The sequence below is a fragment of the Ambystoma mexicanum genome, chromosome 12 (genome assembly GCF_040938575.1).
Source record: "Ambystoma mexicanum isolate Mex_15411 chromosome 12, UKY_AmexF1_1, whole genome shotgun sequence".
NCBI lineage: Eukaryota > Metazoa > Chordata > Amphibia > Caudata > Ambystomatidae > Ambystoma > Ambystoma mexicanum.
In genome coordinates this window covers 375673631-375701010 of record NC_090936.1, presented here as the reverse complement: position 1 = coordinate 375701010, position 27380 = coordinate 375673631, and the positions used below count along the sequence as shown (strand labels likewise).

Sequence of the window (27380 nt, the reverse complement as noted above, 5' to 3'; positions counted from 1 at the left end):
GTATAAATTCCCTTTGATTTTGAAAAGTGGCAATGTGGTAGCAAACTCATGTTTTTTTAATGCTGAATGAAAGTTTTAGTCATTGTTTATACCCTGCCTAAGTGTTTGGAGATTCTACACATAATTTCCCCATTACCGGTCCTAAACAGTAAGCCTATGCACCATTTAACAGCTCAAAGTTCCTCACTTCTGTTCCTTAACTTTATTTCCCAACTTGCCCCATCACCTTTTCCCCATTTATCATTCCAAAATGTTGTGACTTTACAAATCCATGCAAATGCAGGATGGGAGGAGCCCAAATTGTACCGGCACTGCAACTTTTAACATACCTTCCTGCCATCATCCCTTTCCAAATGCATGAAATAAGTGGGATAGAGGCCTCTGTCCATTCCCTTCTTATCCCTGGTGATGCGGCATTTCACAGTGATTCCGCGGGGAGCAGGACGCACAGCAAATTCCTCCACATTCTCCACCTCCATTGGTTGAACATCAGACTGAAGACCAGGGGAAACGGTGCATGCAGCACCTGTATCCTGCAGACAGAATGGTCAAGTTAAAAATCCAAAGAAAGATGGGTAGACACTCTTTTGCAAAGTAATACAAACCAATAAGGTGCGAACACAGAATTTCGCTGTCAACCTCTTCAATTTCTTTCATTTAATTTCATAGGATTTTTTTTTATTAGTGCAACTTAACCATAACGTCTCTTTAACAAAGATTTTTTCAAAGAATTTCACGGGTTTTACCAGTGCATGCTATTTTCCTACAACTTACTAATATCATATTTACCCCCAATATAGCAACATTTGTGTCCAATTTACAAAGTTTCACCTTAAAACTCTGCCATTTCCCAGTTTCTAGCATCATTTTTAACACTTCTATATTTTTTCCACTGTTTTTGCTTCCGTCGATGTCCACGAACGTCTGACGTCATCATGGACCTTCCGGACAGTGCCACGTGACCATGCGCAGCATGATGACGTGTCCATGACCGTGTTTGCACTTTGCATTTGGGTCCCTTGCTTCGAGACCAGTTCGGAACTGCATTTTCTACTGATCTAGGAACTTTCAAGCTCAAAATGTACCCTTGCACAGCTCCTACACCTATTCTTACTCATAATCCATTAACAATCTAGTACAAAGGACATACTTGGAAGAATAGTGGCAAAACTGCTATTCATCTTGAAAATGGCATCAGCTATTGCCATCCCTCCTCCCCAAGAGCTGCCACCACCACCAGCTGGAGGACCCACACAAGAGAAAAAGTGCAGTATTTCTAAAGACAATGAAGAGAACCAAGAAGATGAGGCAGAAGAAGTGTCTACCTCTAGCACCCAGAGAGAATGATGGGTGTGGCTGTTCTTTACCACTGTTGGGACCGTACCAAAGGCTAAAGCTACAAAAGTGAAATGCACCGAGTACAACTTGTACTCAGTCGCGGACTACGTGGACATTACTCCTACGGGACCACCTCCATGCGCTGCCACACCAAATCCAACCACTGCAATGCTCTCTAAGATTGTTCCTTTCTTAGCAAGTAGTAGGCTGTCTTCCACCACATAATCTTCCTCAACCAATACTTTAACCACACAGCCTACTTCTGTGGGACACAAAATCCCAACAGCTACCTTGCAAGCAATTCACCTTGATCCATATCTTTCGAAGACAAGAGTCCTCTGTATATACTGCAACACACCACTTTGCAGGGGGAAGCAATTTCGAAATGCTTTTGAAGCTGTAATCAAGAAGCACGAGGAACACTGCCCACTACCTGAAGGGAAGGCGGGGGGGGCCATACAGAGCCCCCCTCTTCCCTTTCCATGGCAGCCTGCAGAAGGCAAAGACTGAACCCTATGACCATATTACCACAAGCACATTGTGTTCCATTTCAAACCTATCCCACTTTCGAATAACTACCACACTGCCGGTCTCAAGTGGACATGGCCACTTTAACACCATTTTTTATCCCTCGTGGTCATGGGCAGTAGCCAGATTGTCCGGGTCATGACCTTGTACCATGACCTGGATAATCTGGCCACTGCCCATGATCACAGGCTATACCTCAGTCACCAAATGTACATCACTATTTTTTGCGCCTACATTAGGACAGTCAAAAAATAAAACGCAGGCACATTATCAAAACCATGCTTTCAGGTCCTTGCCAATGCTCCTTACACGAGTTTGCTTGAAATCTGCCCAAGTTTAATTTTTTCAAAAGTGTCAAAATGTATGTACATACAATAATCATATAACTTAGCCCCCAACTTGACAAAATCCATTCAGACTTTACATACAAATTCAAGGTTGGGTCTATAATCTTTCTGAATACGTGTGTCCACATTCAGCAAACAGCAACAAAGTTATCAGCCATCAAAATATTTTGAGACCCCCCCTCTAATTGAGCCCCCTCTTGAGAAAATCCTAAACTTGTACCACCACATTAAGCCTTTACAATAATTTGGGACCCCCCCCTTTAATTTTGCCACCTCTCGACAGAATCCCACCAAACTTTGAAAAACCTTTCAGAATTCGGTCTATAATAGACCTCAATGCAGTTTCATTGAGTGGTGCCAAAGTTATAAGCCATCCAAGAACTGCTTTTCACCAACCCTGTAATGCAGAAATAGGCACAGATGTCCCCGAATATCTGAAGTGTTTGCAAACATCACATGACTGACCCCGAACATCTGGAGCGTTTGCGGACTTCGGAGGTGAAAAACACCTGTTTTTTGGCTTCTTATGGCCATATCCCATCCCATCCCATCCCCATCACCCCTTACCTGCCCAGAGATTGTTCTGACAAGTGCAATGTTGTGTTTTTTCTGTTTTTACTGTGATGTCTGCAGACACCGGCTGTCTGTTAGGATCTGTACTGACAGGTTCAACACCGGCTGCTGTCCGCGAATCCAACATGACTTGTTTTTCTAAAAGTTTGACGCACTTCACGCTTTTCACCATCCAATCGGTGGGTGCGTCCGATGTCTGCTGGTTTGGGCTGTAGACGTGGGAAAAATTATTTTCCATTAATTCCCCGCCTATAGCTTTGCCGCTCCGCCCCCCCCCCCCCCCTTGACGAAACCTCACCAAAATATATCAGAGCGGGCCATATACCGTTTTGCAAAGTTTGGTGTAGATTCGTCCAAGGGGAGCAAAGTTATAGGCCGGCCAAAAAGCACTCTTGCTATGATTTGAGCAACTTAACCATAACTAGACGGCCGCTAATGAATAAATATGGGATACATTACTCACTCTAATCGTATTTCTGATGCTTGTATCTGCTTAGATTCACATGCTGTGCATAGGCCGACATCCAGTGGAAGCTGCAGAGTATTATAGTTTGTTTTTCGAAACTCGAAAATGGGCGTCAAAACAGGGCGTGCCAGTAATACTATCCCTATTGTTACGTCCACTGTACCCATGATCCCTCACGCGTGTAGGACCCTCAGATTGTATTTTTTCTGACATGAGGTAGCATGAGTACAGATTATCCAAGCAGATAGAAAGATAAGACTACAAGCATCTATGCGCCTTCTCAGAGGGGAGGAAGGGCAGGCGCATGTGCATCTAAGCAGATACAAGCATCAGAAATACGATCACGGTGAGAAATGTATCCCTTCTGAGGCTTGTGGAATCTGCTTAGATCACATGCTGTGCATAGATTAGCGAGTAGTGTTAGAAGGAGGTGGGATGTGAGAAGGGTCATGAGCAAATAAATGTCTTAGAACCGCTTGTCCCACTTGAGTATCTGTCTTGGAATGAGTGTCCATTTGTCAAAGTAACAGTGCCTCGTGTTAGGTTTCCTAGATTCTTTTAGGATGTCCATACATCTCTGTGGTAAGTTGAGATGTCCAAACTCTGACTTCAGGAGCCATGCTGCCAAGTTCGTTGAGCTGGGTTGAGGATGCACTGTTTGACCTTGGTGCTGGGACAGTAGGTTGTACCAGCACGGGAGTCTGATGGGGTTGCACACCGCTAGTCTGCATAAGTGTGGGAACCACGGTTGCCTCGCCCACATGGGAGCAACTAGGATGAGAGTCATCGATTCCCTGTGCATCTTGTTGACCACCTTTCTCATGAGAGGGGTTGGTGGAAAAGCATAGGCAAACATCCCTGACCAGTTCATCCACAGGGCGTTCCCCTTTGGGTGCGGCTGATGGAACCTGGAACCGAAACCTGGGCATTGCCTGTTTTCGCTTGTGGCGAATAGGTATGTAGTGGGGAACCCCACTGTGAGAAGATGTCTTCTACGACTTCTCTGTGCAGACACCATTCATGTTCTTTTGGGAGGGGATCTCTGCTTAACGCGTCTGCTAGTGAATTGAGATCCCCTGGAACATGTTGAGATGACAAGTAAATGTTCCGTCTGAGTGCCCATGTCCAAATTTCCTGGGCAAGCCTGGACAGATTTTGCGAACAAGTCCCTCCCTGTTTGTTTATGTAAAACATTGCTGTCGTACTGTCTGTTAGGATCTGTACTGACAGGTTCAACAGGTGGGGCTTTAACGCTCCAAGCGCTCTGAAGACTGCCAGAAGCTCTAGCAGATTGATATGATTCTTGGCCACTGAGTGAGACCAGAGACCCTGAGCTGTGTGGTGGAGGAGGTGTGCTCCCAACCCTGACAGGGACGCGTCTGTAGTTAGTACAGCTTGTATCTCCGGATCGTAAAAGGGTTTCCCTTTGACAGGTTCTCTCTTGTCCACCAGTAAAGACTTCGTACAAGTGTTGGCAAAACGACCACTAGATCGTCCCACTGACCACTTGCCTGAGACCACTTTCGCCAACCATTCTTGCATGGGTCGCATGCGCAGGCGCGCGTGGGTGACCAGGTAAATGCAGGACGCCATCATACCTAGCAAACGCATCACTTTGCGCACCCTCATCTGGCGACCGGGCTGGTAAAAAGGAATTTGCAGTAGTAGATTCCGAATTCTTTCCTCTGATGGAAAGGCCAACCCCTCTTGAGTGTTAGGACAGCTCCTAGGAACTGTTTGGAGGTGGTTGGCACCAGGCTTGATTTTTTCTCGTTGATAGAAAAACTCAATTGGAAGAGGAGGTTGATCGTTCTTTGAATCTGCAAATTGCTGGGGTCTCCCCCGTGATGAGCCAGTCGTCCAAGTAAGGGTACACTGGGATTGCCTTCCTGCGTAGGTGTGCCGCCGCCACCGCCAGGACCTTGGTGAATACCCTTGGAGCTGAGGCTATACCGAAGGGCAGCCCCTTGAACTGGTAGTGCTGACTGTCCACCTTGAAGCGCAAGAATCTTCTGTGCGCTGGGAACAAGGAAATATGAAAATAAGCATCTTTCATGTCCAATGTTGTCATGTAATCCCCCCTTTTTAGGAGGGGGATTACCTCTTGGAGAGTAGTCATGCGAAATGTTTGTGGCTTGACATACTTGTTTGCAGGGCGCAAGTCTAACACTGGGCGCATTGTCAAATCTTTTTTGGCACAAGGAAGTAAGTTGAATAAATACCCTTGTTTACCTGGTTGCCCGGGACGAGTTTGATCGCGTCCTTTGCAAAAAGATTGTCAATCTCCTCAAGGAGGATCTTTTGGTGGTCCAGGGAATGTATTTTTTGTCGTGGAGGGTGGTTTTGGGGGCGCTCGGGCACTTTGATGCAGTATCCTGCGGACACTGGACAGCACCCATCTGTCTGATGTGATCCCTTCCCATGCTTGGGTGAAGTTGGAAATGTGCACCCCTACTGGGGATGCGTGAGAAGGGACCCTGAGCGGAACGTCACTGCTTTGCGGGAGGCGTACCGCCTCAGCTGGGGCTGCCTCTACTGGGGCTGCCTCTACCTCTACCATGGCCACTTTTGTTTCCTCTGCCGTAACTCCAAGTAGTCTGCTGGTTGTTACCCCATGATGTACCCTGTCCCTGTGCAGAATTGGAACCCCTTTGGGAATTTTGGCCGCGTGGGCGACGAAAATGACTATTCCCTCTTTGATTAGGGGGCTTATTTGTCAATTGTCCCAGGGACTTCAGAGTATCATACTCGTCTTTGGCAGTCTTTAATGCGTCCTCAACTGCTTTGCCAAACAGAAGATTAGGCTCCACCGGCATGTCGATTAGGGATGCCTGTGTTTCGGGTTTAAACCCTGACCGTCTTAACCACGCATGCCTCTTAATGACAGTGCTCTCCGCTATGAACTGGCCAGCATGTTCTGCGGCGTCAAAGGTTGTCTTAAGGCTGCAACCGGACACGGCTCTTCCCTCCGACGCGATCTGGGCCAACTGACCCTTTAGTGGTTCCGGTGCGGAGTCAATGAGGGCAGCTAACTGCTCCCACTGGTGGCAATTGTAACTTGCCAGCAGAGTGGTGGTGTTGGTAATCCTTGCTTTGAAAGCGGAAGTGGAGGCTACCTTCCTTCCCAACCCGTAAACCTTCTTGCTCTCCTTGTCTGGGGGGGCCCTCAGATGATGATCTAGGAGTCCCCGCTCTCATTCTGGTGTTTGTAATTACCAAGGAGTCGGGCTTCAGTTGACCCCTTTCTCGATTCTGTGGTTTACGGCACTGGTGAGATTAGGAGTGAGAAGGGAAGGATCAATTCTCCTTTGGATGGACTTGAGAATTGGGATGGCTTGAGCAATGGGTCTTTCTTCTCCTACTAGTTCTTCTGCAAAGTCCCTCTCTTCCTGCACCCCTTGAGTGTCTATGCGGAAGTGCTCTGCAGCTTTTGACAAGACCTCATTTAGGAGGTGCTGGTTATCTACTGGAGAGTTGGTAACCTGAGGTTCTTTGCTAACAGGAGAGTATATCCTGTGGACCTCTGCAACGTCTTCCTCCTCCCCATCTTGGCCCTCGTCATCTACATAATAATCAACCCCTGTTTGGTCGTCCAACATTACTAAATCTGTATCCTCATCATACTGTTGAGGATATTCACCATACTGTTGGTAGGGTTGTATGTAGAAAGGGTCTGCACCCAGGCCCTGAGTTGGAGTACCAAACTGAGGTTTTTTACTAGGGGGCCGAGGGTCTCTGGATCCTGAAGGAGTAGCGTTATCTGGGGTATATCTGAGGAAATGTTATGTGTTTTTAGAGTAGAAATCAGCCAGGGAAGACATTCTCCTCATAACCCTGTATTTCTTCACTGCTCCATTCTTTGGAGCTGGGAATGACGACTTCGTGAGAAGTCTTTTCTATAACGGTCTTGTACCTAGGGGCAGAAACAGGGGTCTTGGATTTTTGTTTATCTGAAGACTTCTGTTTTTCCCTGTGTGTCTGTGGTGCAGAAGTAGGTTGAGAAGACTTTTTCTGCCGTTTACCCCCATCCCCTTGAGAAGAAGAGTTCCCCTGATGTTTTCACCTTCTCTGAGCTTTTTGACGCCTGGCATCGAGATTCGGGGTACTCTCTCTCTCTACCGAGTGTGCCCATCGGGACTCGGAGGCAGACACCGCGCGGGCTGCCGGAGCCGACTCCTGGTGTGCAGCCTGGGCGTGGAGGTCGGACTCGTCTTCTGACGAACGTACCTCCGTGACTTGGGGAAGCGAGGCACTCTTGGCAACTGTGGATGGTTGCCTTGTGTCATGCAGCGATCTCGACCTGGAACGCCCAGAGGACACAGATTCCGTGGACCGCTCTCTTTGTGCCTCTTTCCGAGAACTCGACACGCGTGTCGAGTCTTGGTTGGACTTATTATGCGTAGTAGTGGTGTGGGTAGCGCTCGTGTGGCCGGGTGTGTTCCCCATAACTGCCCTGCCGGACAATCTTCCGAGGTCGGGGACTTGCGCTTTGGCGTCTTTCGACACCTCTGTGCCCGCGCCGTCCGAAAGTACAGCGTTGCTGCCATCACTGAAGGCACCCTCTGCTTCCATGGCCTCGAGTTGCCTGGCGTGGTGGGACCAACGTTTGGTCGAGCGGTCTTTTAGTGTTTTCACCTTGAACAGGCTACCAGTTCGCCTCAGGGTGATCCCTCAGCAAGGATAGATTACAGGTGGCGTGATTGTCAACCCAAGGATACTTGCGGTTGCACTTGGGGCAAAATTTAAATGGGGTGCTCTCCATATGCACCTATGGTAGCGGGCTGGTGTGTGTGTAGGAAATAATAAAAATGTAGAGTATGTTTCCACCCCCCACTCTCCCTACTTGCGGGGGCCGAGGCCAGTGACATTCCGAGGCCCACAGTGCGTCGGTTGTTTGTGTCGACGCCCATTTTCGAGTTTCGAAAAATAAACGAATACTCTGCAGCTTCCACTAGATGTCGGCCTATGCACAGCATGTGATCTAAGCAGATTCCACAAGCCTCAGAAATGTATATACATATACACACACATACATAACTTACCATAATCGTATTTCTGATGCTTGTATCTGCTTAGATTCACATGCTTTGAATAGGACATCTAGTGGTAGCTGCGGAGTATTGTATATGAAGTTTTCGAAATTCGAAAAGTGGCGTCGACAGGGCGTGTTTGTAATTCTATCCTTAGTGTGACATCAACTGGACTCGTGATCCCTCACACGTCGAAGTCCCTTAGATTATTTGTTTCTGACAAGACAGAGTAAGCATGGAGTGTAGACAGAGATTATCCCCAAGACCCTTCAACTCCAAGAGGGGAGGAAGGATAGGTGCATGTGAATCTAAGCAGGTACAAGCATCAGATCAGAAATACGATTACAGTAAGTAATGTATGACTTCTGAGGCTTGTGGATCTGCTTAGAATCACATGCGCTGCATAGATTAGCGAGCAGTACTTGGAGAAGGAGGTGGGTTGTTTGAAGGTAGCGCTGCAAGTAGATGTTTTAACACTGCTTGTCCCACATGTGTATAACCCTTGGAATGTGTGTCTAGACAGTAATGTTGGGTGAAATGTGAACTGAACTCTGAGTGGCAGCTTTGCAAAGGGAATCTAAGGGCACATTTGATATGAAAGCTAGAGTTGCCTCTGTGCCTAGAGCTGTGTGGTCTAGGCTAAAATTGCAACGTTCTCTTAGCACGTTGAATAGCAAAGTTGGATGCAGTTGAAAATCCATTTTGAAATTGCTGATTTAGAGATAGGGTTGCTTTCGCTTCCTGTGGCTTTGGATAAAAACAATTTAAAAAAAACAGTCTTTCTAATACCTTTAGTCTTTTGTAAGTGGTATATGACTGTCCGTCATACATTCAGTGTAAGAAGGCTTTTATCTGTGTTTGTGGGGTGTTGGTAAAACGCAGGAAGCTCTATGGACTGGTTTACATGAAATTTAGATATGCATTTGGGTGAAAACAGTGGGTGAGTGTGTAGTACTACCTTGTCTTTGTGGATAATAACAAAGGGGTCTTGTACTGATAGATCATGCAGTTCACTGACCCTTCCGATAGATGTAATGGCTATTAAAAAAAAAGCTGTCTTGTAAGTGAGATGTTTAAGACTGGCTTTGTGCATAGGCTCGAAAGGGCAACTATAAGCCTTGTAAGCACGATGTTGAGGTCCCAGCCGGGAGTATGATTAGAAATTAGACGGTATAATTTTTAACCCCTTCCATGAAGGCTTCAACTACTGGTATTTTCCACCACAAAACTTTGCTCTGGGAAGCTGTGTATGCTGAGAGAACAGCACAGTGTACTTTCAGTGAGTTAAATACTAAGCCTGAGTCCAACAGATAGAGTAGATAGTGCACTATATTTGACAGTGAGCATTCAATTGGATTGAGTGAACGTGTCTTGCACCATAACACAAAGCGCTTCCATTTGTTCAAATAGCACTGTTGTGTGTTTAGTTTACGTGCCTCTAAAGATTTCCATGCATCTTTGGTCCAGGTTTAAGTGACCAAATTCTATGACCTCAGGAGCCAGACTGCTAAGTTCAAAGTCTGAGAGCACGGGTAGAGTGTTGTCTCTTGATCCTGTGCTAACTTGTGTGGACATGGGAGGACACAGGGACATCATCTGCAGGTGTGAGAACCACATTTGTCATGCCCACATAGGAGCAATTAGGATAAGTGTTACTCGTTCCCGGTGTAGCTTGTGGACTGTTTTGTTAAGAGGGGTGGGGGGGAAGGGGTCAAACACGCACACAACTCTCCCTGACCAATTAATTAGTAGTGCGTTCCCTTTGGAACCTTTCTGGGGAAACCTGGTCGCGTAATCTAGGGATTGTGCATTCTCTTGAGTAGTGAATATGTCTATTTCTAGGAGCCCCCAGTTTGAAAAGACGTTGTGTAGAACATCTGCGTTTGGTTACCACTTGTGTTCTGAAGTTAGCAGCAGACGAACAAGTTACTTAACAACTGTAACGTTCTTTCGACTGGATGTTCCTCCCACGTATTCCACATCTTTGATTTAATCCACTTCCAGCTTGCTAGCCTCGGAAAAAAATGTCACAATAGAGGGCACTGCGTGTCGACGTCCCTCGAAGGCCTCCGCATCAGCGCTAACGTTATCATAGGTATAAATAGTCTCGCGCAGCATCCGTTGCTCAGTTCGGTTTTGGGGTGCTATTTTTGCCTTGCCTTAGATGGTTAATGACCTTGAAGGAGCGTAGCCTGCAACTACAAGGGAAGTTTTACTACGGGGAAGGATGGGAGGGGCGATAAGGAATACGTAGGAGGAACATCCAGTCGGAAGAACGTTACAGTTGATAAGTAACTTGTTCTTCAAATGGATTGTGTCCTCCCACGTATTCCTCATCTTTGATAGACTCCCACAGCAGTAGTATATAGAGAGTATATAGAGGAGGTGGGAGTAAAATGAAATCTTTCCTTTTAAAGATGCACAGAGTGCAACACAGCTTTTCCAAATCTTGTCTCCGGGCTAGAGGAGGAATCAAGACTGTAGAATTTAGTGAAAGTATGCGCGGACGACCATGTGGCAGCCACACATATGTCTTTAATTGGAACTCCTCTTTGGAGAGCTGAAGAGGCTGCGATACCCCTGGTTGAATGAGCCCTGAGGTATTGAGGGGGCTCTTTTCATGCCAATTTATAGTACTGTATAATAGTTAATATTATCCATCTTGAGATGGTCTGTTTTGTAATAGGTAAACCTAACTTGTGCCCTGCATACCCCACAAACAATTGGTCTGCTTGTGTAATTCTCGCAAGTCTGCTAATGTAAAAACTCAAGGCGCGCCTTGGATCCAGCCTGTTCAATCTCTCTTCCTCTTTCACTGGATGGGGAGGAGGGTAAAACGAGGCTAATGTTATTTTTTTGTGTGATGTGGAATTCTGAGACCACCTTTGGGATAAAATTTGGCTTCACTTGGAGAACTATCTTATCTTTGTGAAAGATTGTATGTGGAGGTTTGCAAGACACAGCTTGTAATTTGCTCACTCTTCTGGCAGAAGTTAACGCCACAAGAAAGACTGTTTTAAGAGTGAGAAACCTTAATAAACAGGAATGGAGGGGTTCGAAGGGAGTACCCATTAGAAATGTCAAGGCTAGGTTTAGGTCCCACAGTGGAACTTGAAAAGGAGTTGGGGGGGGGGGGGGAACAGTTAACCCTTTCAGAAATTGAATCATTATGGGCAATTTGAAGTATGAAGGCTCTTCCGCAGTGCGCTTGAAGATCAACAGCGCTGCAAGGTAACCTTTGATTGTACCAACTTGAAGACCTGAATTTCTTAAATACAGCAAAAAAGATAACACCATCGGTGTACTACATGAAAAGGGTTCAATATTCTTTTCTCTACACCAGCTACAAAAGGTGTTCCTACGGCAGCGGTATAAAGATATTGTTGCTGGCCTACTGGCTGAAAGCAACACCTCCATTACGTCATCCCGGAGGTCCCAATCCTTGTATCTCAACCTTTCAGAAACCAGGCGTGAAGGTTGAGGGTCCTGATATCCGGATGGAGAACCTGACCTTCCTTCTGCGAGAGAAGATCCTCTCTTTGCTGAAGACGAATTGGAAGGCAGATGGACATATCTAGAAGATCTATGTACCACGTTCTCCTGGCCCAATTATCATGGGTTTCCGGAATCTCCTCAACCTCCTGATCATTTGAGGAATGACGTGGACTGGAGGAAACTCGTAGAGTGGAAACTCCCAGTCCACCACAAACGCGTCCCCTAGAGCTCCTCTCGGGGGAAATTCCCTTGAGCAATAATGATCGCACTTCCAGTTGACACTAGTGGAGAACAGATCCACCTGAGGGGTTACCCAAAGGGTGAAGATCTCTTGAAGGACTTCCTGAGCTAGTTCCCCACTCGTGGTTGACTGTGGTCTACCTGCTCAGAGCGTTCGCCGTCGAGTTCTTCTCTCCGGCTAGGTGAACTGCTGATAGAGATTTTCCTTCTGGAATTGGCCAGAACTAGAGCTGCATCGCCTCTCTGCACAGTGGCAGTGACCCTAGGCCTCCTCTTTTGTTGAGGTAATGCATGACCACTGTGTTGTCCATCATTATCAGGACATTCTTTCCCTTTACTAATGGCAGGAAAGCTTTCAGCACTAGTCTGATGGATCTCAGCTCTAATAGGTTGATGTGTAGTCTGGACTCCGATGGAGACCAACGACCGCTGATGGTCAAGTCATTGGCATGGGCTCAACACCCCGAGTGAAGCGTCCATGACTACTGTTCTCTCCGGCCATGGTTGCCAAACTGTTCTCCTTTCAAGAGGTTTTCCTGGAAGGTCCACCATTGAAGGTCTCGAACTACCCTGTTCGGGATTAATAGGAGATCTGACATCCTTCCTGAGAATTACAACCACTGCGTCCTTAGCGCCCACTGAAGAGATCTCATTCTCAGGCGAGCCTCTGGCACTAGAAAAATGCAGGATGGCATGAGGCCGAGCAACCTCAAAGTCAAAGGCTGGTAGACACTGGGCATTTTGAAACTTGACGACCATCTGTAGAATATCTTGAGCCCTCACCTCTGGTGGCAAGGCTTTCCCCAGGGATGTGTCCAGTACTGCTCCAATGAACTGGAGTCCGACGGTATCATCTGTGACTTCTTTAAGTTGAGGGAGAAGCCCCGATTGTGGAGGAAGTGGCAAACATGATCTAGATGGATCTGAGCTTGTTCCGGGGACGCTGCTCTGATCAACCAGTCATTCAGGTAGGGGTAGACATGAATCCCTTCCTTCCTTAGACTTGCAGCCACAACCGCCATTAGATTGGTGAAGACCCTCGGGGCAGAGGTCAGCCCAAAAGGCAGAACCCGAAATTGATAGAGACTTGCCAATGGTGAACCTCAGGTACTTCCATGTGCCAATCCATCTCAAGCACAGGAGGTAAGCATCCTGAAGGTCTAGAGATACTAACCAGTCCTGAAGCTGGAGGACCTGAAGGATTTGAGAAAGGGTTACCATCTTGAACTTGTCTTTCCTGCGGAATTTGTTTCATTCTCGCAAGTCAGATGTTGAGTTAACCTGCCTCCTACTGGTGTCTTGTGTGGAGACACATCAGAGAGGTTTAGAAGCGGCTGACGCAGATGCAGAGGGTAAAGCAGCACCTGTGGTTTGCGGACTTGGTACCTTTGACCCATCCACCACAGGTGAATTGTCTCTGGCCCCTTTGAGCTGACTGCCCTCTGCCTTTTCCGAATGCGGAGTAAAAACAAAAGGGCTTCCCCCTCCAGGACATACCTGTGGGGCGATTTGGAGTTTGTCGGATTGCAGCCCCAAGTGATTTCGCTGCTGTCTTTGAGGTCTGCAATTTCTCCAGGCTGTCATCAGCCTTTTTGCCAAATAGAGTGCCATCAAAGGGCATATTCAGAAGCCTGGCTTGCACATCAGGAGCAAAAACCAGACTTTCGCAAGCACACAAATCTGCAGTTTGTGGTACTCACCGCCATGGCTCTGCTAATGCTGTCAGCAGAGTCGATGCCTGTTTGGAGGGACTCGCACATCGCATCCTTCCAATCCTTGATGTTCCAAGAATACTTCTCGTTCCTCCCCTTCTGGGAGACAGTCATCCGCTGATGAAGCACACTCCCAAAGGGTCTTGCTGAATCTCGCTAGCGTGCAAGTGGCGTTGATAGACTTAAGCGCCATACTGCATGCCGAATATACTTTTTTTGACATGGCATCAAATCTTTTATCATCTATGTCTTGTGGTATAGTGGGGTATGCAGACTTACTACTTGATGTCGCTGCCTGCACTACTAAACTCTCTGGAGTTGGGCGCTTGCTTAAATATTCACGGTCTGAAGCGGACACTCTGTACTTAAGAGTTTTTTTTTTATTTACTGCAGGGATAATCTCAGGTGTCTTCCAATTTGCAGCTATTTTTCTTTGCAATGCAGCATGAAAAGGGACTATAGGGTCTTCTTGAGGCCCTTTATCTAAGATGTCAGTAAGATCATCTTGTTGGAAAGAGGGTGCAGGTGTAGTCCACCCCATAAATTGCACAATTCTAGCCATAAGGGCTCTGTAAGGTATTTCCGCGTGTTCTCCGGGTTCTGGTCTAGCAAATTCTGCCTATGGAGCGGTATCTATGCACTGGCATCTTGTAAAGATTCTTGTAGATTTCTTCAGAAATTAGTTCCTCTGGAATGGGTACTGTTCTTTGTAATCCAAAAGGTCTCTCATTGTCAGAGTCCTCCCCTTCCTCATATATAGAGGATAAAGCTCTGAAATAATCAGATCTTGGATAAGGGGTAAAACCCATTTCCAGAGAAAATGCCAAATTGGTGGCTACAGCTTGGGAAAAAGTCGTTGTCGACGTAGGACTCGACAAACACTCAAATGTAGTAAAAAAACTCGAAAAATGGCCTCAATTTATTCGAGAGGACCGGAATCCTACTCTGTATCTTCGAAGTTGTCGACGCCACTCTCGACGCATTTGGTGGGACCTTCGACACCTGAGGTGCCGGTAGCGTAGTTGAGGTTTGAGGCCTGGAGGGCTTATCCTTCATCGGGGTCGATAACAGATTTGTGCGTCAAAGGTACCTTCGATGATGGCATCGACGCAGCCTTATCCGATGATCCTTTAACTGTACTCGAGGATTCATAACACTCTAGGGTTTTGCTCGCCGGGTTCGACTCCTCAGTGTTTTTGTTTTTCGGGTCTTTCACCCAGGGTATCACCTCTAGGCATCTCCGAGGGGGTCAAGGCCGCTTTCTCGAAAACCCTAAGCATCTTTTTACAAATTTCCTCCCACTTAGCTGGAGAGCTGTGTTTAGTGGGGCAGGTGACCCTTTCCGAGGAATTTGAGGAAGAGGGAGAGGGAGATCTATGACGCCTCTTCTTAGAGTGTCTCGATTTTGAAGAGTGATGGGAACCGCTTCGAGATCTCGATCGGGAATGTTTCTTTTGGCGGTGAGGAGATGAATGACTAGACTCAGTTGAGGACAATTTTGAAGGGGTAGAAGATTTAACAGCCTTACCTCTTTCCAACTTCCCCTTACGCTTCTTCAAGGCTCTCGCCGTTATAGACCTACAGTCCTCACATGCCGAACACTTGTGCTCTGATCATAGGCACCACAAACAGATCCAATGAGGATCCGTTAGTAACAACATCTTACCACAATCAACATTTTTTGAAGCCGGATCGTGGCGTTGATGCTTCGGACGAAGATGCCATCATAGTAATTATAGATTTTCGAAGATTCTTCGAAGAATAGTTTAGAAACAAGTGTTGCGTCTCCGAGGCTTACGAAGCGTGGAAAAACAGAAATGAGCAACGGACACTGCGCAAGACTCATGGGCGTAGGACATGGGGGGGCACAGGGGAGACAAATCCCTCCCACAATTTTAAGTGGGTGGGATGTAATGTCATTTATCCCTCCCAGAATGTGTTTGGTGTGTCGTGCAGGGATCCTTTTTTTGAAGTGGGGCAAGGGGCTGCTTACTATGTAAGCTGCCCTCTCCCCCCCCTGGCCCCCAAAGCATGGGGGCAATACCCTGGGGGCAGATGGATGATCATCTGCCCCCAGGGAAGGGGGGGCAAACAAAAAAAAGATTTTATTTTAAAACGTAGTTTTGGGTGGAGTGGGTGGGATCACTAGCCACCAGGGATTTTTGCAAGGGGAGTGGCCCTCTCCCCCCCACCTTAAGTGGATGGGGGCACCTTATGTAGCCCTCCCTGGGGGCAGATTTCTGCCCCTAGGAAGGGATACATGAGATGCCCTCCATCCATTTGGGGTGGGAGGGAGAGGTCAATGCAAATATTGGCAGAGCCTCCCCTCCCAAGCCTGGCACAGTACGTTTTGATCTGCCCCTAGGGAAGGGCAAAACAAATATATATATATATATATTATAACTTGTTTTTGGGGGGGGGTGCCCACTAGACCACCAGGATTTTTTGTGTTTGAAAGGGGGTTGGCCCACCCTAAGTGGATAAGGGGGCACCATATGTAGCCCTCCCTGGTGGCAGATTTCTGCCCCTAGGAAGGGGTACATGAGATGCCCCCAACCTTTTGCGGTGAGGGCAGAGGCCACCCCACCCCCCAAGCCTGGGGCAGTACGTTTTGCCACCCCCCTGGGGGCAGATGGCCACACAGCCACACACATGTGCCCATCTGCCCCTAGGAAAGGGCAGAAACAAAAATAAAACAAATGATAACTTGTTTTGGGTGGGTGTGGGGGGTCACTAAACCACCATGGATGTTTTTAGTGGAAAGGGGGGTGCCCACGGGTGTCTTTTTTGAAAATGAATGGGGTTCTTTGTTTTCCTTGGTTGCTTCGACACCCTGGTTTTCCACATGAGCACAATCTGCTTTGCCGAAAGGCTTGGGGTTATCAGTGGGTTAGCCTTTTCCCTTTGCGCCGAGGTAGGTGCATCCACACATTGAGGTACTGTTTGTCAGGACACCTGTGGGAACTCTGGAAGTTAGGACATCTGTTGTTGGAGGCGGGTTTCGGTGGGTGGGCAGAGGGAAATGTCTCTGAAATTTGGTGGAAAAAAAGAATTTTCAGACATTTCACTCTGGCCACCCAGTGAAACACGCTGCCAACACCACATGTCCTACCATTCTTCATTCCCACAGGGGTCCCGATGAAAACGGTACCTCACATGTGTGGGTGCACCTACCTGGGCGCAAAGGGAAAAGGCTAAACCACTGGTAACCCCCAAAGGGTTTGGGGAGACAACCTACAGATTTGGGCCTAGGGTGTCGAAGCCACGAAGGAAAACATGGTACCCCATACATTTCCGAAAAGACACCTGTGGGAATCCACAGAGGTCTGACTTGTGCAAATCGCACCAGAACATATTACCCACAATCCCAGATAAAGTAAAAATTTAGTTTTTTCCACCTAATTTCAGACTTTTTCAGGGATTGTGGGTCATAAACTATGGGGCGATTCATGCAAGTCAGACCTCTGTGGATTCCCACGGGTGTCTTCTTTTAGGAAATGCATGGGGTTCCCTGTTTTCCTTTGTGGCTTCGACACCCTAGGCCCAAATCTGTAGGTTGTCCACATGAGCAAAATTCCTGAAAATCTGCTGTGCGAAAAGACTTGGGGTTACCAGGGTTTTAGGCTTTTCCCTTTGCATCCAGGTTGGTGTGCCCACACATATGAGGAACCATTTTCGTCGGGAAACCTGTGAGAAGGCGGGATGGTAGGCCACGTGTTGTTGGCTGTGTGTTTCGGTGGGTGACCAGAGTGAAATGTGTGGAAATTGTGTTTTTTTTTCTGTCATTTTCCCGATTTCCCCCCAAACTATGGAATCTTTCCCTACTTAGTTGTTGCCTGACGTGCGCAAATCACCCCTTCCTAAACTTGGAATATTGTCTACTTTTCAGAAATGTATGATTTCTGGCTTCCCATTCAGCTTTCCTACCCTTTTCTTCCGTTCCGTCCACGCATGTCCTATGGACAAAAAACGCCAAAATCGCCTACCTCTCACAAAATGGCTGATTAGCATATCAAATTATGTTATTTTGGTTTCCACTCAATCTGTTCTTGAAAGCATGGAAAATGGCGAATCCAGCACAGCAAACCATTTGTTCCTAGCTCTTACAAGGAAAACACCACAGGCTTCTTTGTACAACATTTTATTGGCATTTTCTGAAAAAAACCCAAATGTTCTCCTTTTTGGTTATTTTCTCTCACCCTCCTACAGCAAACTAGGATTCCTGGGTGGCGTTATGACCGCCTACATGTGGGGAAAAAGGGGACGACTTTGGCTGAGATATTTCATGTAACAAAGAAGTTACAAGGGATTGAATGGCGACATACCGAAATCACCAAAAAAGGCCTTGGCACGGGGGGGAAATACCCATGGCAGTTAAGGTGTTAAGACGGTAAAGCCCCAGAGGAGATCTAATTTGTAAGGTAGTACAGTTAATGCTTCAAATGCAGATTGTGCACAGGAATATGTAACACCTGTGTTCAGCACCTGGCTTAATCTTCCGGTGAGATAATAGGCAGCGTGAATGCATTCAGCTTCCGAGGCAACACAGCATTTTCCAGGTCAATTGGTTCAGAAAAAGTGGTGGAAAACATGATTACTGTCGCTTTTTCTAATTGGCCAGATTTTCGTGCATTTTCTGGGTGGAGTTCAGGAGCCGAGTGGACACACAAGGACCCCCTGTATTTCCCGCTCCACCAGACAAATGTGGCCTTACTGCCAGCATGGATTCTCATGCTGGAAATAAGGAAAGGGATTCCTCTGGGATCTCCTTGGAAATGAAACCTAGTAAAAGCGGGTGGTGTCCAGAGGAAGCCATTGTCAATTCCGCCTGCAATCGCTAATTGCGCGAGGTATTTACACTCTTCCAAAGTGGAAAAGCAATGTGATTTCATCTGCCTTTTACGCTAAAATATTCCATTTTGTGATGGAAAAGTAAAAACGTGCGCCAATGGAAGTGGTCCACTCCATGCAGTTTACTTTGCGCCTTGATGCTTGGGGGTTTTGCATGATGGTACACATGTAATAAATAAATTTAACATGACCCCAGATAAATGGCAATTCGTTATCAGAATGAGTGAGCATGGCATGTCGCTGGTAAGAGGGTGTCCTGTAATTCTTGAGTGCTTTGGCAAATGCCCTTAATTGCCATCTCTCGTTAAGCAGGTGCTTAAACACATCAGTGTGGATTGCGCAATAATAAGTCGACAGGTATTTCAAATGGCCAATTTTGCTCTTTGGATGACATTGTCAAAATGGGAGAATGTTGCCCAGCATGTGCCACTTTCTCTGCAGAGTGAATTGTGCCCACCCCGAGGAAGAAGTGCGAAAAACCCACAAGGGCACTGTGCCCTGCTCTTTGTGTGTGTCTTCCCCACAGGCTGACAGATGCCGACTCAGACATGGGTAAGTCTCAGGTGGCAAGCCTGTACCCTAGTTGATGGGGCAAAGGATTCCAGACTTCTGAGGCTGATAACATTATTAGCATTGAGTTACATGCCACCTGACAGTTGTGATAAAGCTTCAAAGTAGAGCTGTTAGAGGGCTAAAGCAGCAGGTAATGTCTACCCACCCTCAAAGGGTACGTACAACCAATAGTAATAGGCCCCTCCCCCCCATCATGGCTGTAGGGGCCAGGCTCCAAACCAGGGCAAGAATGCCCTCCAATCATCCATGCCCACGAGTAGGGTACCCCTCGTGCTCCAGGAACCCTGTTGAGCAACCTATGTGATTTCCAGGTGATACAAACGTTATTTAAAGCCAGAAGTCTAAAAGATAATCACTTAATTGCAGCTGAAAATTAGCTCCTGGCATGATCAAAGTCTTAACCAAGTGTGACATCATCCCCTACATTAATAAGCAATATGTGTGTTCTCGCGTTTCTTCATCCACTGAATTACCGTTAGAAACAAAGGCAAGAGTTGTGTCTCTTGTGTAGGCATTAGGAAGGCAGTTGCCAGCCTCTGTCATAATATGCCCATGTTCTTCCAATATTGGCTAGCTGTTGCCCTCTTATGGCCAGGTAGAACCATCATGGCAGTGACTGGCAAATGCCTTTCCCCTGCAGACAGAAAAGCAGAAATAAGAGGCCAATTCAAGACACGGACCAAATAGAAGTTAAGACAGACTGCAGCTGCCATTGCTGCGTTAGGGAAAATATGTTGAGTGTTCAAGCAAGGAGGTGTGTATTAAGCAAGTAAGCAGTGAGACAAGGGAGAGGCAAAGAAAGGCCAGAGGGGCTCTTTGAATAATGTAACAGGGCAGAGGACCCATGCTCTGCCGTCCTAGTAACTAACATATGAGAGAATCAAATAGATCAGGCTTTGCAGCAAATGTTAAACGAGAAAGGAACAGAGTACAGCTCTGCATTCAGAATAACAAAGGCAAAGAAAGGCTACGCTCTGAAGCCAGCATGAGATGGAACCAGACTCATCGTGAGAGGCTGGCCCGGCCCTCGCAGGGGTGCTAGAGGGGCAGCCCATATAGCGGGCTGCCCCTCTGGCCACCCCCCTTGGTCCACATACACCCCACCTACTCGACATCCCCGGGTCCGACACAACCGGCCGCGGACATGGGGAGTGCTTATAAGGGGGTGGGCTTGCGATCGCTCATCCTCCTTGTTTGCTGTATCTCCCCCACCACCGGAGGACAGTCAAAGCAGCAACATCACACACCTGGTCCACTCTACTCCCATAACAGGGCTTACTCAGAGGTACAAACAAGATTTCCTCTTTCTTTGAAACCCCCATCTTTCCATTCCAAGAGACACACACGTCTCCTTGCCCCACACAAATAAAGTAGCAACTTGCAGTTGGTAGAAAAGGCTTCAACTCCTTTATTTGGCAGGAGTCCACTTACAGGTGATCTGCCTCTTAACAAGCTGGCGTCCTAGCTGTTGCCCACTGGAAGTAATTGTTATTTCCTCTCTTACCATGAGCTCATAATCAGATGAAAAATCCAGAAATTCAACATACAAAGACATGTTCTTTGCTGCTGCATTCTTTAATTTTCTTCTGTTTTCTTTTCTTCTTTTATCTTGTTTTATACAGTGATATTTGTAATTTAATATGTACTGCTATTTTAATTGTAATTTTGTGAAAAGTCGAGTTCTTTGACTAAAACACAATAAATAAAGCAAAGTCCCCAAGATATCCCCTGCCCCCCCCCCCAGATTTTGTGTCTCCTACGCCCCTGGCAAGACTATTTATACCTCTGATGTCAGCGCCGATACAGAGGCCTCCAAGGGACACACACTCAAGGGACGTCGAGGCGCAGCGCAGCGCCCTCTACTGTGAACATTTTTTCCGATTAAATCAAAGATACGGAATAAGTGGGAGGACAAACCATTCGAAATCTTACTACGTCTGCCAGTGAATTGTGTTGGAATATGTGCTAGGAGAAACGTGTTTTAGTGCCCACAGCAAAATGTTCCGGGCTAGTTTGGGCATCCCTAGAGAGTGGCTGTCAGGATGAGGACTGTTTGGTGTACCGAGTCTTGAATGCTTGAATTGTTTTGAAGACTGCTAGCAGTTCCAGATGGTTGATATGTTTCTTGGTTAATGCCCGTGTTCACAAGCTGTGTGCAGTGTGAAGGAGAAAATTAGCTCACCGTCGTGCTAGGGATGAGTCTGTTGTAACAGTGGCTTTGATTGCTGGTGCGTTGAAAAGCTCTCTCTTTAACATGGTGTCCTTGGACCACCACTGCAGCGATTGGACTAGATGTAGCAAAACCAACACTAGTTCATCCCCCATCACGCTTGCTTACCACCATTGTTTTGCCAACCACTCTTGTATTGGATGCATGCGCAGTCTGGCGTGTGGCACTAGATAAATGCAGGAAGCCATCATTCCCAGTAGGCGCATTGCCTTTCGCACTGTTACTCCACGACCAGCTACAAACTGAGTTATTTGCAACAGCATGTTTTGGACCCTCTCATTGGAGGGAAAGATTAATCTTTGTTTTGATTAGTGCCCCTATGAATTGTTTTACTTGGCTGGGCACTAGACTCTACTTCTTTTAGTTTATGGAAAAGCCTAGTTGGAACAGCAGATTGACTGTTCGTTGGGTGTTTTGTAGGCACCTCTGGGGTGCATCTCCTGTTATTAGCCAGTCATCCAAGTAAGGGTACACTAGAATGGACTCCCTTCATAAGTGGGCAGCTACTACTGCTTGGACCTTTGTAAACCCTTGTGGCTGAGGCTTTGCCGAATGGTAGCACTCTGAATTGGTAGTGCTTTTTTTGGTGCACTGGCTGCATTGAAATATGAAAGCATGCATGGTTCATGTCTAATGTTGCCATGTAATCCTCTTGTTTCAGAAAGCGGATTACCTCTAATGTAGTCATCCTGAATTTTTGAGGCTTGACATAAGTGTTTGCAAGATGCAGGTCCAGCACTGGCCACGTTGTTAGATCTTTCTTTGGAACAAGAAGTACAGTGAATAAATACCTTGATCTTCCTCGAGAGAAGGCACCAGCTCTATTGCTCCGAATTATAGAAGTGTCTGGATTTCTTGTTGTAAGATTTGGAAATGTTCTGGAGCCATTTTTCTCACATGTGGTGGATGGTGGTGTGGTGATTCGAGGAACTCTATGGAGTATCCTTTTACCAATGTTGCGAGTACCCAGCGATCTGTTATTCCCTCCCACTGCTAAGTGAAACTACTTATGCGACCGCTGACTGGGAATTCATGGGAGGGAGCGTGAAGCGGCAGGTCGTTTGTTGGCAGGGGTTGCTGCGCCTTTAGAGGCTGCAACCTTGCCTCGCCCTTTTCATTGGAAACCCTATCTGCTGGGGGCTTGATAGGAGGTACAAAGAGTGAAGACTGTAAAAAGAGGAACCATATGCTCCAGATCCTGGTTGATTGGACCTGTTGAAGCCTTGGGTACGAAATGTATGCCGCGTGTTAAAAACTACGCTTTGGACAGATGGCTTGTTAGTCATTTGTCCCAGAGATTTAATGGTTTTGTGCTCCTTGGCTGTTTCGAGTTGTTCGAGAGCCTTCCTGGACAGGACTTCCTCTTCAATAGGTATATTAATTAGTGATGCATGAGTTTTGGGCTTAAACCCTCTGTCACAGAGCCACAAGTGTCTCTTGAGAAGCGTACCTTCAGAGACGACTCTCCCTGAGGTGTCGTCTAAATCCAGAACATTAAGGATGTTCTGCGCTACTTGCATGCCCTCTGTAGTGATTATAAGCAAACGCTACCTTGCATGTTCTGGCACAGTCTCTAGTGTCTCGAGCACTTCATTCCATTGGGTGTTATTGTAGCTTGCGAGCAGAGTTGTATTGTTTGCAATTCTTGTGTGTATATATATATATATATATATATAGGATACATTACTCACCGTAATCGTATTTCTGATGCTTGTATCTGCTTAGATTCACATGCTGTGCATAGGCCGACATCTAGTGGAAGCTGCGGAGTATTACAGTTTGTTTTTCGAAACTCGAAAATGGGCGTCGACACAGGCGTGCCAGTAATACTATCCCTAGTGTGACGTCCACTGTACCCAAGATCCCTCACGCGTTTGGGATCCTCAGATTGTATTTTTTCTGACATGAGGAAGCATGAGGAGTAGCGTGAGTACAGATAATCCAAGCAGATAGACAGAAAGGTAAGACTACAAGCAATCATGCGCCTTCTCTCGGAGGGGAGGAAGGGTGGGTCGCATGTGAATCTAAGCAGATACAAGCATCAGAAATACGATTACGGTGAGTAATGTATCCCTTCTGAGGCTTGTGGAATCTGCTTAGATCACATGCTGTGCATAGATTAGCGAGCAGTACCCGAAGAAGGAGGTGGGATGTGAGAAGGGTCATGAGCAAACAGGTGTCTTAGAACCGCTTGTCCCACTTGTGTATCTGTCTTGGAATGAGTGTCAATGCAGTAATGCTGAGTAAAAGTGTGAATAGAGCTCCAAGTAGCTGCTTTGCAAATGGTGTCGAGGGGAACATTTGCAATGAAAGCCAGAGTGGCACCAATGCCTCTAGTAGAATGGGCCCTTGGCGCAAAAGGCAGAGTTTTCCCAGAAAGAGAGTAACACAGCTGTATACAGTTGATAATCCACTTCGAGATCGCGCCTTTAGAGACGCGATCCCCCTCTCTGCCTGTAGCTACGGAGACAAACAGTTGATTTGTTTTTCTTAGCGGTCTGGTTTTATTTACATAGTAGAGGACCGCCCTACGCACATCAAGGGTGTGTAGTTTCACCTCAGCCGAGCTTTGCGGGTTCTGGAAGAAAGCCGGAAGCTCGATGGACTGGTTTACATGGAATTTAGATATAAATTTAGGTGAGAACCTAGGGTGTGTGCGTAAAACCAGTTTGTCTTTGTGGATAATAAAGAAAGGATCCTGCACTGACAGAGCCTGAATTTCACTGACCCTTCTTATGGAGGTAATGGCTACTAAGAAGGCCGTTTTATAAGTCAGGTGTTTGAGACTACTTTTATGCATGGGTTCGAAAGGGGGGCCCATGAGCTTAGCTAGCACCACATTGAGGTCCCATCCTGGCGGTGGGTTCGAAATAGGAGGGTGAAGTCTCTTTACTCCTTCCATGAAGGCTTTAACTACTGGTACTTTCCACCACGATACTTTGTTATGGGATGTGGTGTAAGCCGAGAGGGCTGCCAGGTGTACTTTCAGAGAGTTAAAAACCAAACCTGCGTCTAGCAGGTGGAGCATGTATGTTACCACGTTGGAAGGACTGCAATCAACTGGGTTGATTTGTTTATTCTGGCACCAAATAACGAATCTCTTCCACTTGTCAAAGTAACAGTGCCTTGTGTTTGGTTTCCTGGATTCTTTTAGGATGTTCATACACCTCTGTGGTAAATTGAGATGCCCAAACTCTATGACCTCAGGAGCCATGCTGCCAGGTTCATCGAGTTGGGTTCCTGGTGCACTGTTTGACCTTGTTGCTGGGACAGTAGGTTGTACCAGGCTGGGAGTTTGATGGGCTCGCACAGCGCCATCCTGCGTAGGTGTGGAAACCATGGTTGTCTCGCCCACATGGGAGCAACTAGGATGAGCGTCATCGATTCCTTGTTCATCTTGTACACCACCTTCCTGATGAGAGGAGTTGGTGGAAAAGCGTACGCAAACATCCCTGACCAGTTCATCCACAGGGCGTTCCCTTGGGAGTCCGGCTGGGGGAACCTGGATGCAAATCCTGGGCATTGTTTGTTTTCGCTTGTGGCGAATAGGTCTATAGTGGGGAAACCCCACTGAGAGAAGAGATCTTCTACGATCTCTCTGTGAAGGACCCATTTGTGTTCTTCTGGGAGGGAGTCTCTGCTTAGGGCATCCGCTAGGGAATTGAGCTCCCCTGGAACATGTTGTGCTGACAGGAAGATGTTCCGTCTGAGTGCCCATATCCAGATTTTCTGGGCAAGCTTGGACAGATTTGGCGAACGAGTCCCTCCTTGTTTGTTCAGATAGAACATGGCTGTCGTGCTGTCCGTCCGGATCTGCACCGACAAGTTTAGTAGATGGGGCTCGAACGCCCGAAGCGCTCGGAATACTGCCAGAAGCTCTAGCAGGTTGATGTGGTTCTTGGCTACTGAGTGAGACCAGAGACCCTGAGCTGTGTGGTGGAGATGGTGAGCTCCCCACCCAGTCAGGCAAGCATCTGTAGTTACCACTGCTTGTACTTCGGGATCGTAAAAGGGTTTTCCCCTTGCGAGATTCTCTTTTGTCCACCAGTGTAAGCTCTGTATGAGTGTTGGCGAAACGACCACTAGATCGTCCCACTGACCACTTGCCTGAGACCATTGTTTCGCCAACCATTCCTGCATGGGACGCATGCGCAGACGCGCGTGGGGGACCAGGTAAATGCATGACGCCATCATGCCCAGTAACCGCATTGCTTTGCGTACCGTTATTTGTTGACCTGACTGATAATGTGGAATTTGCAGTAGTATATTCCGAATTCTCTCTTCAGAGGGGAAGGTCAACCCTTTCTGAGTATCTAGGATTGCTCCTAGGAACTGTTGGCACCAGACTTGACTTCTTCTCGTTGATAGAGAAGCCTAATACGTGGAGGTGGTCGATAGTCCTCTGAATGTTTGACCTGCAAATTCTTGGGGTTTCCCCCGTTATGAGCCAGTCGTCCAGATAAGGGTACACTGGGATTGCCTCCCGGCGTAGGTGTGCAGCTGCCACCGCCAGTACCTTGGTGAATACCCTTGGTGCAGAAGCTATCCCGAAGGGCAGTACTTTGAATTGGTAGTGGCGACTGTCCACTTTGAAGCGCAAGTATTTTTTGTGCGCTGGGAGCATGGAAATATGAAAATAAGCATCTTTCATATCCAAGGTTGCCATGTAGTCCCCCTTTTTTAGGAGGGGGATTACCTCTTGTAGCGTGGTCATACGGAATTTTTGGGGCTTGACATACTTGTTGGCAGGCCGTAGGTCCAATACTGGGCGCATTGTCAAATCTTTCTTTGGAACAAGGAAGTAAGTTGAATAGATACCCTTGTTTACCTGGTGTCCTGGGACGAGTTCTATCGCGTCCTTTTCTAGCAGAATGGCGATCTCCTCGAAAAGGATCTTCTGATGTTCTAAGGAGTGTATTCTTTGTCGTGGAGGGTGGTTCCGGGGACGCTGCAGTAATTCTATACAATATCCTGTGGACACTGTTGACAGCACCCATCTGTCTGAGGTGATCCCTTCCCAAGCCTGGGTGAAGTTGGAAATGCGTCCCCCTACTGGGGTTGCGTGAGAAGGGACCCTGAACTGAGCGTCACTGCTTTGGCGGAGGCGTGCCACCTCCCTTGTTGGGGCTGCCTCTGCCTCTTCCACGACCTCTCTTGTTACCCTTGCTGTAACTTTGGGTAGACTGCTGGTTGTTGTTCCATTGTGTACCCTGTCCTTGGGCATAGTTGCCTCTTTGTGAATTTTGGCCGCGTGGGTGACGAAAATTACTGTTCCCCCTCTGGTTCGGGGGTTTGTTGGTAAGCTGGCCAAGGGATTTGAGAGTCTCATACTCGTCCTTGGCATTCTTAAGTGCGTCTTCGACCGCTTTCCCAAACAATAGATCTGGTTCCACCGGCTTGTCTATTAATGAAGCCTGTGTTTCTGTTTTGAACCCCGACTGCCGTAACCACGCATGTCTCTTGATAACAGTACCTTCTGCTATCAATCTTCCTGCGTTGTCTGCAGCGTCGAAAGTTGCTTTTAATATGCAACCAGACACGGCTCTCCCTTCTGCCGAGATCCGAGCCAACTGGCCCTTTAACGGTTCAGGAGCAGAGGCTATGAGCGCCGCAACCTCTTCCCATTGATGGCAGTTGTAACTTGCCAACAGGGTGGTGGAGTTTGCAATCCTTGCTTGGTAGGCGGACGTTGAGGCTACCTTCCTGCCAAACCCGTACAGTCTTTTGCTCTCCTTGTCGGGAGGAGCTTCTGACGACGATAAGGGTGTCCCAGCCCTCTTCTGAGTGTTGGTAACCACTAGGGAGTCTGGTTTAAGATGACCTCTTATATAAAGAGGGTCAGACTGGGCTGCCCGAAAAAGTTTTTCGACTCTGGGGTTGACGGCTCTGGTGAGGTTAGGATTCACCGGGGATGATCTATTCTACGTTGGATGGATTTAAGGATAGGGATGGTCTGAGCGACCGGCCTCCTCTCTCCCACCAACTCTTCTGCGAAGT

General features: G+C 47.3%; 1 protein-coding gene across 3 annotated transcripts in view; it reads right to left on the bottom strand.

The window, feature by feature from the left end:
• TULP3 (TUB like protein 3) overlaps window positions 1-27380 on the bottom strand; it is a 1058170-nt gene that overhangs the window by 268977 nt on the left and 761813 nt on the right. For all 3 annotated transcript variants that reach the window (XM_069628512.1, XM_069628513.1, XM_069628514.1), the window contains one exon: window positions 330-533. In XM_069628512.1, coding sequence (XP_069484613.1) covers window positions 330-533 — 204 coding nt within the window. The remainder of the gene's footprint in view (window positions 1-329; window positions 534-27380) is intronic.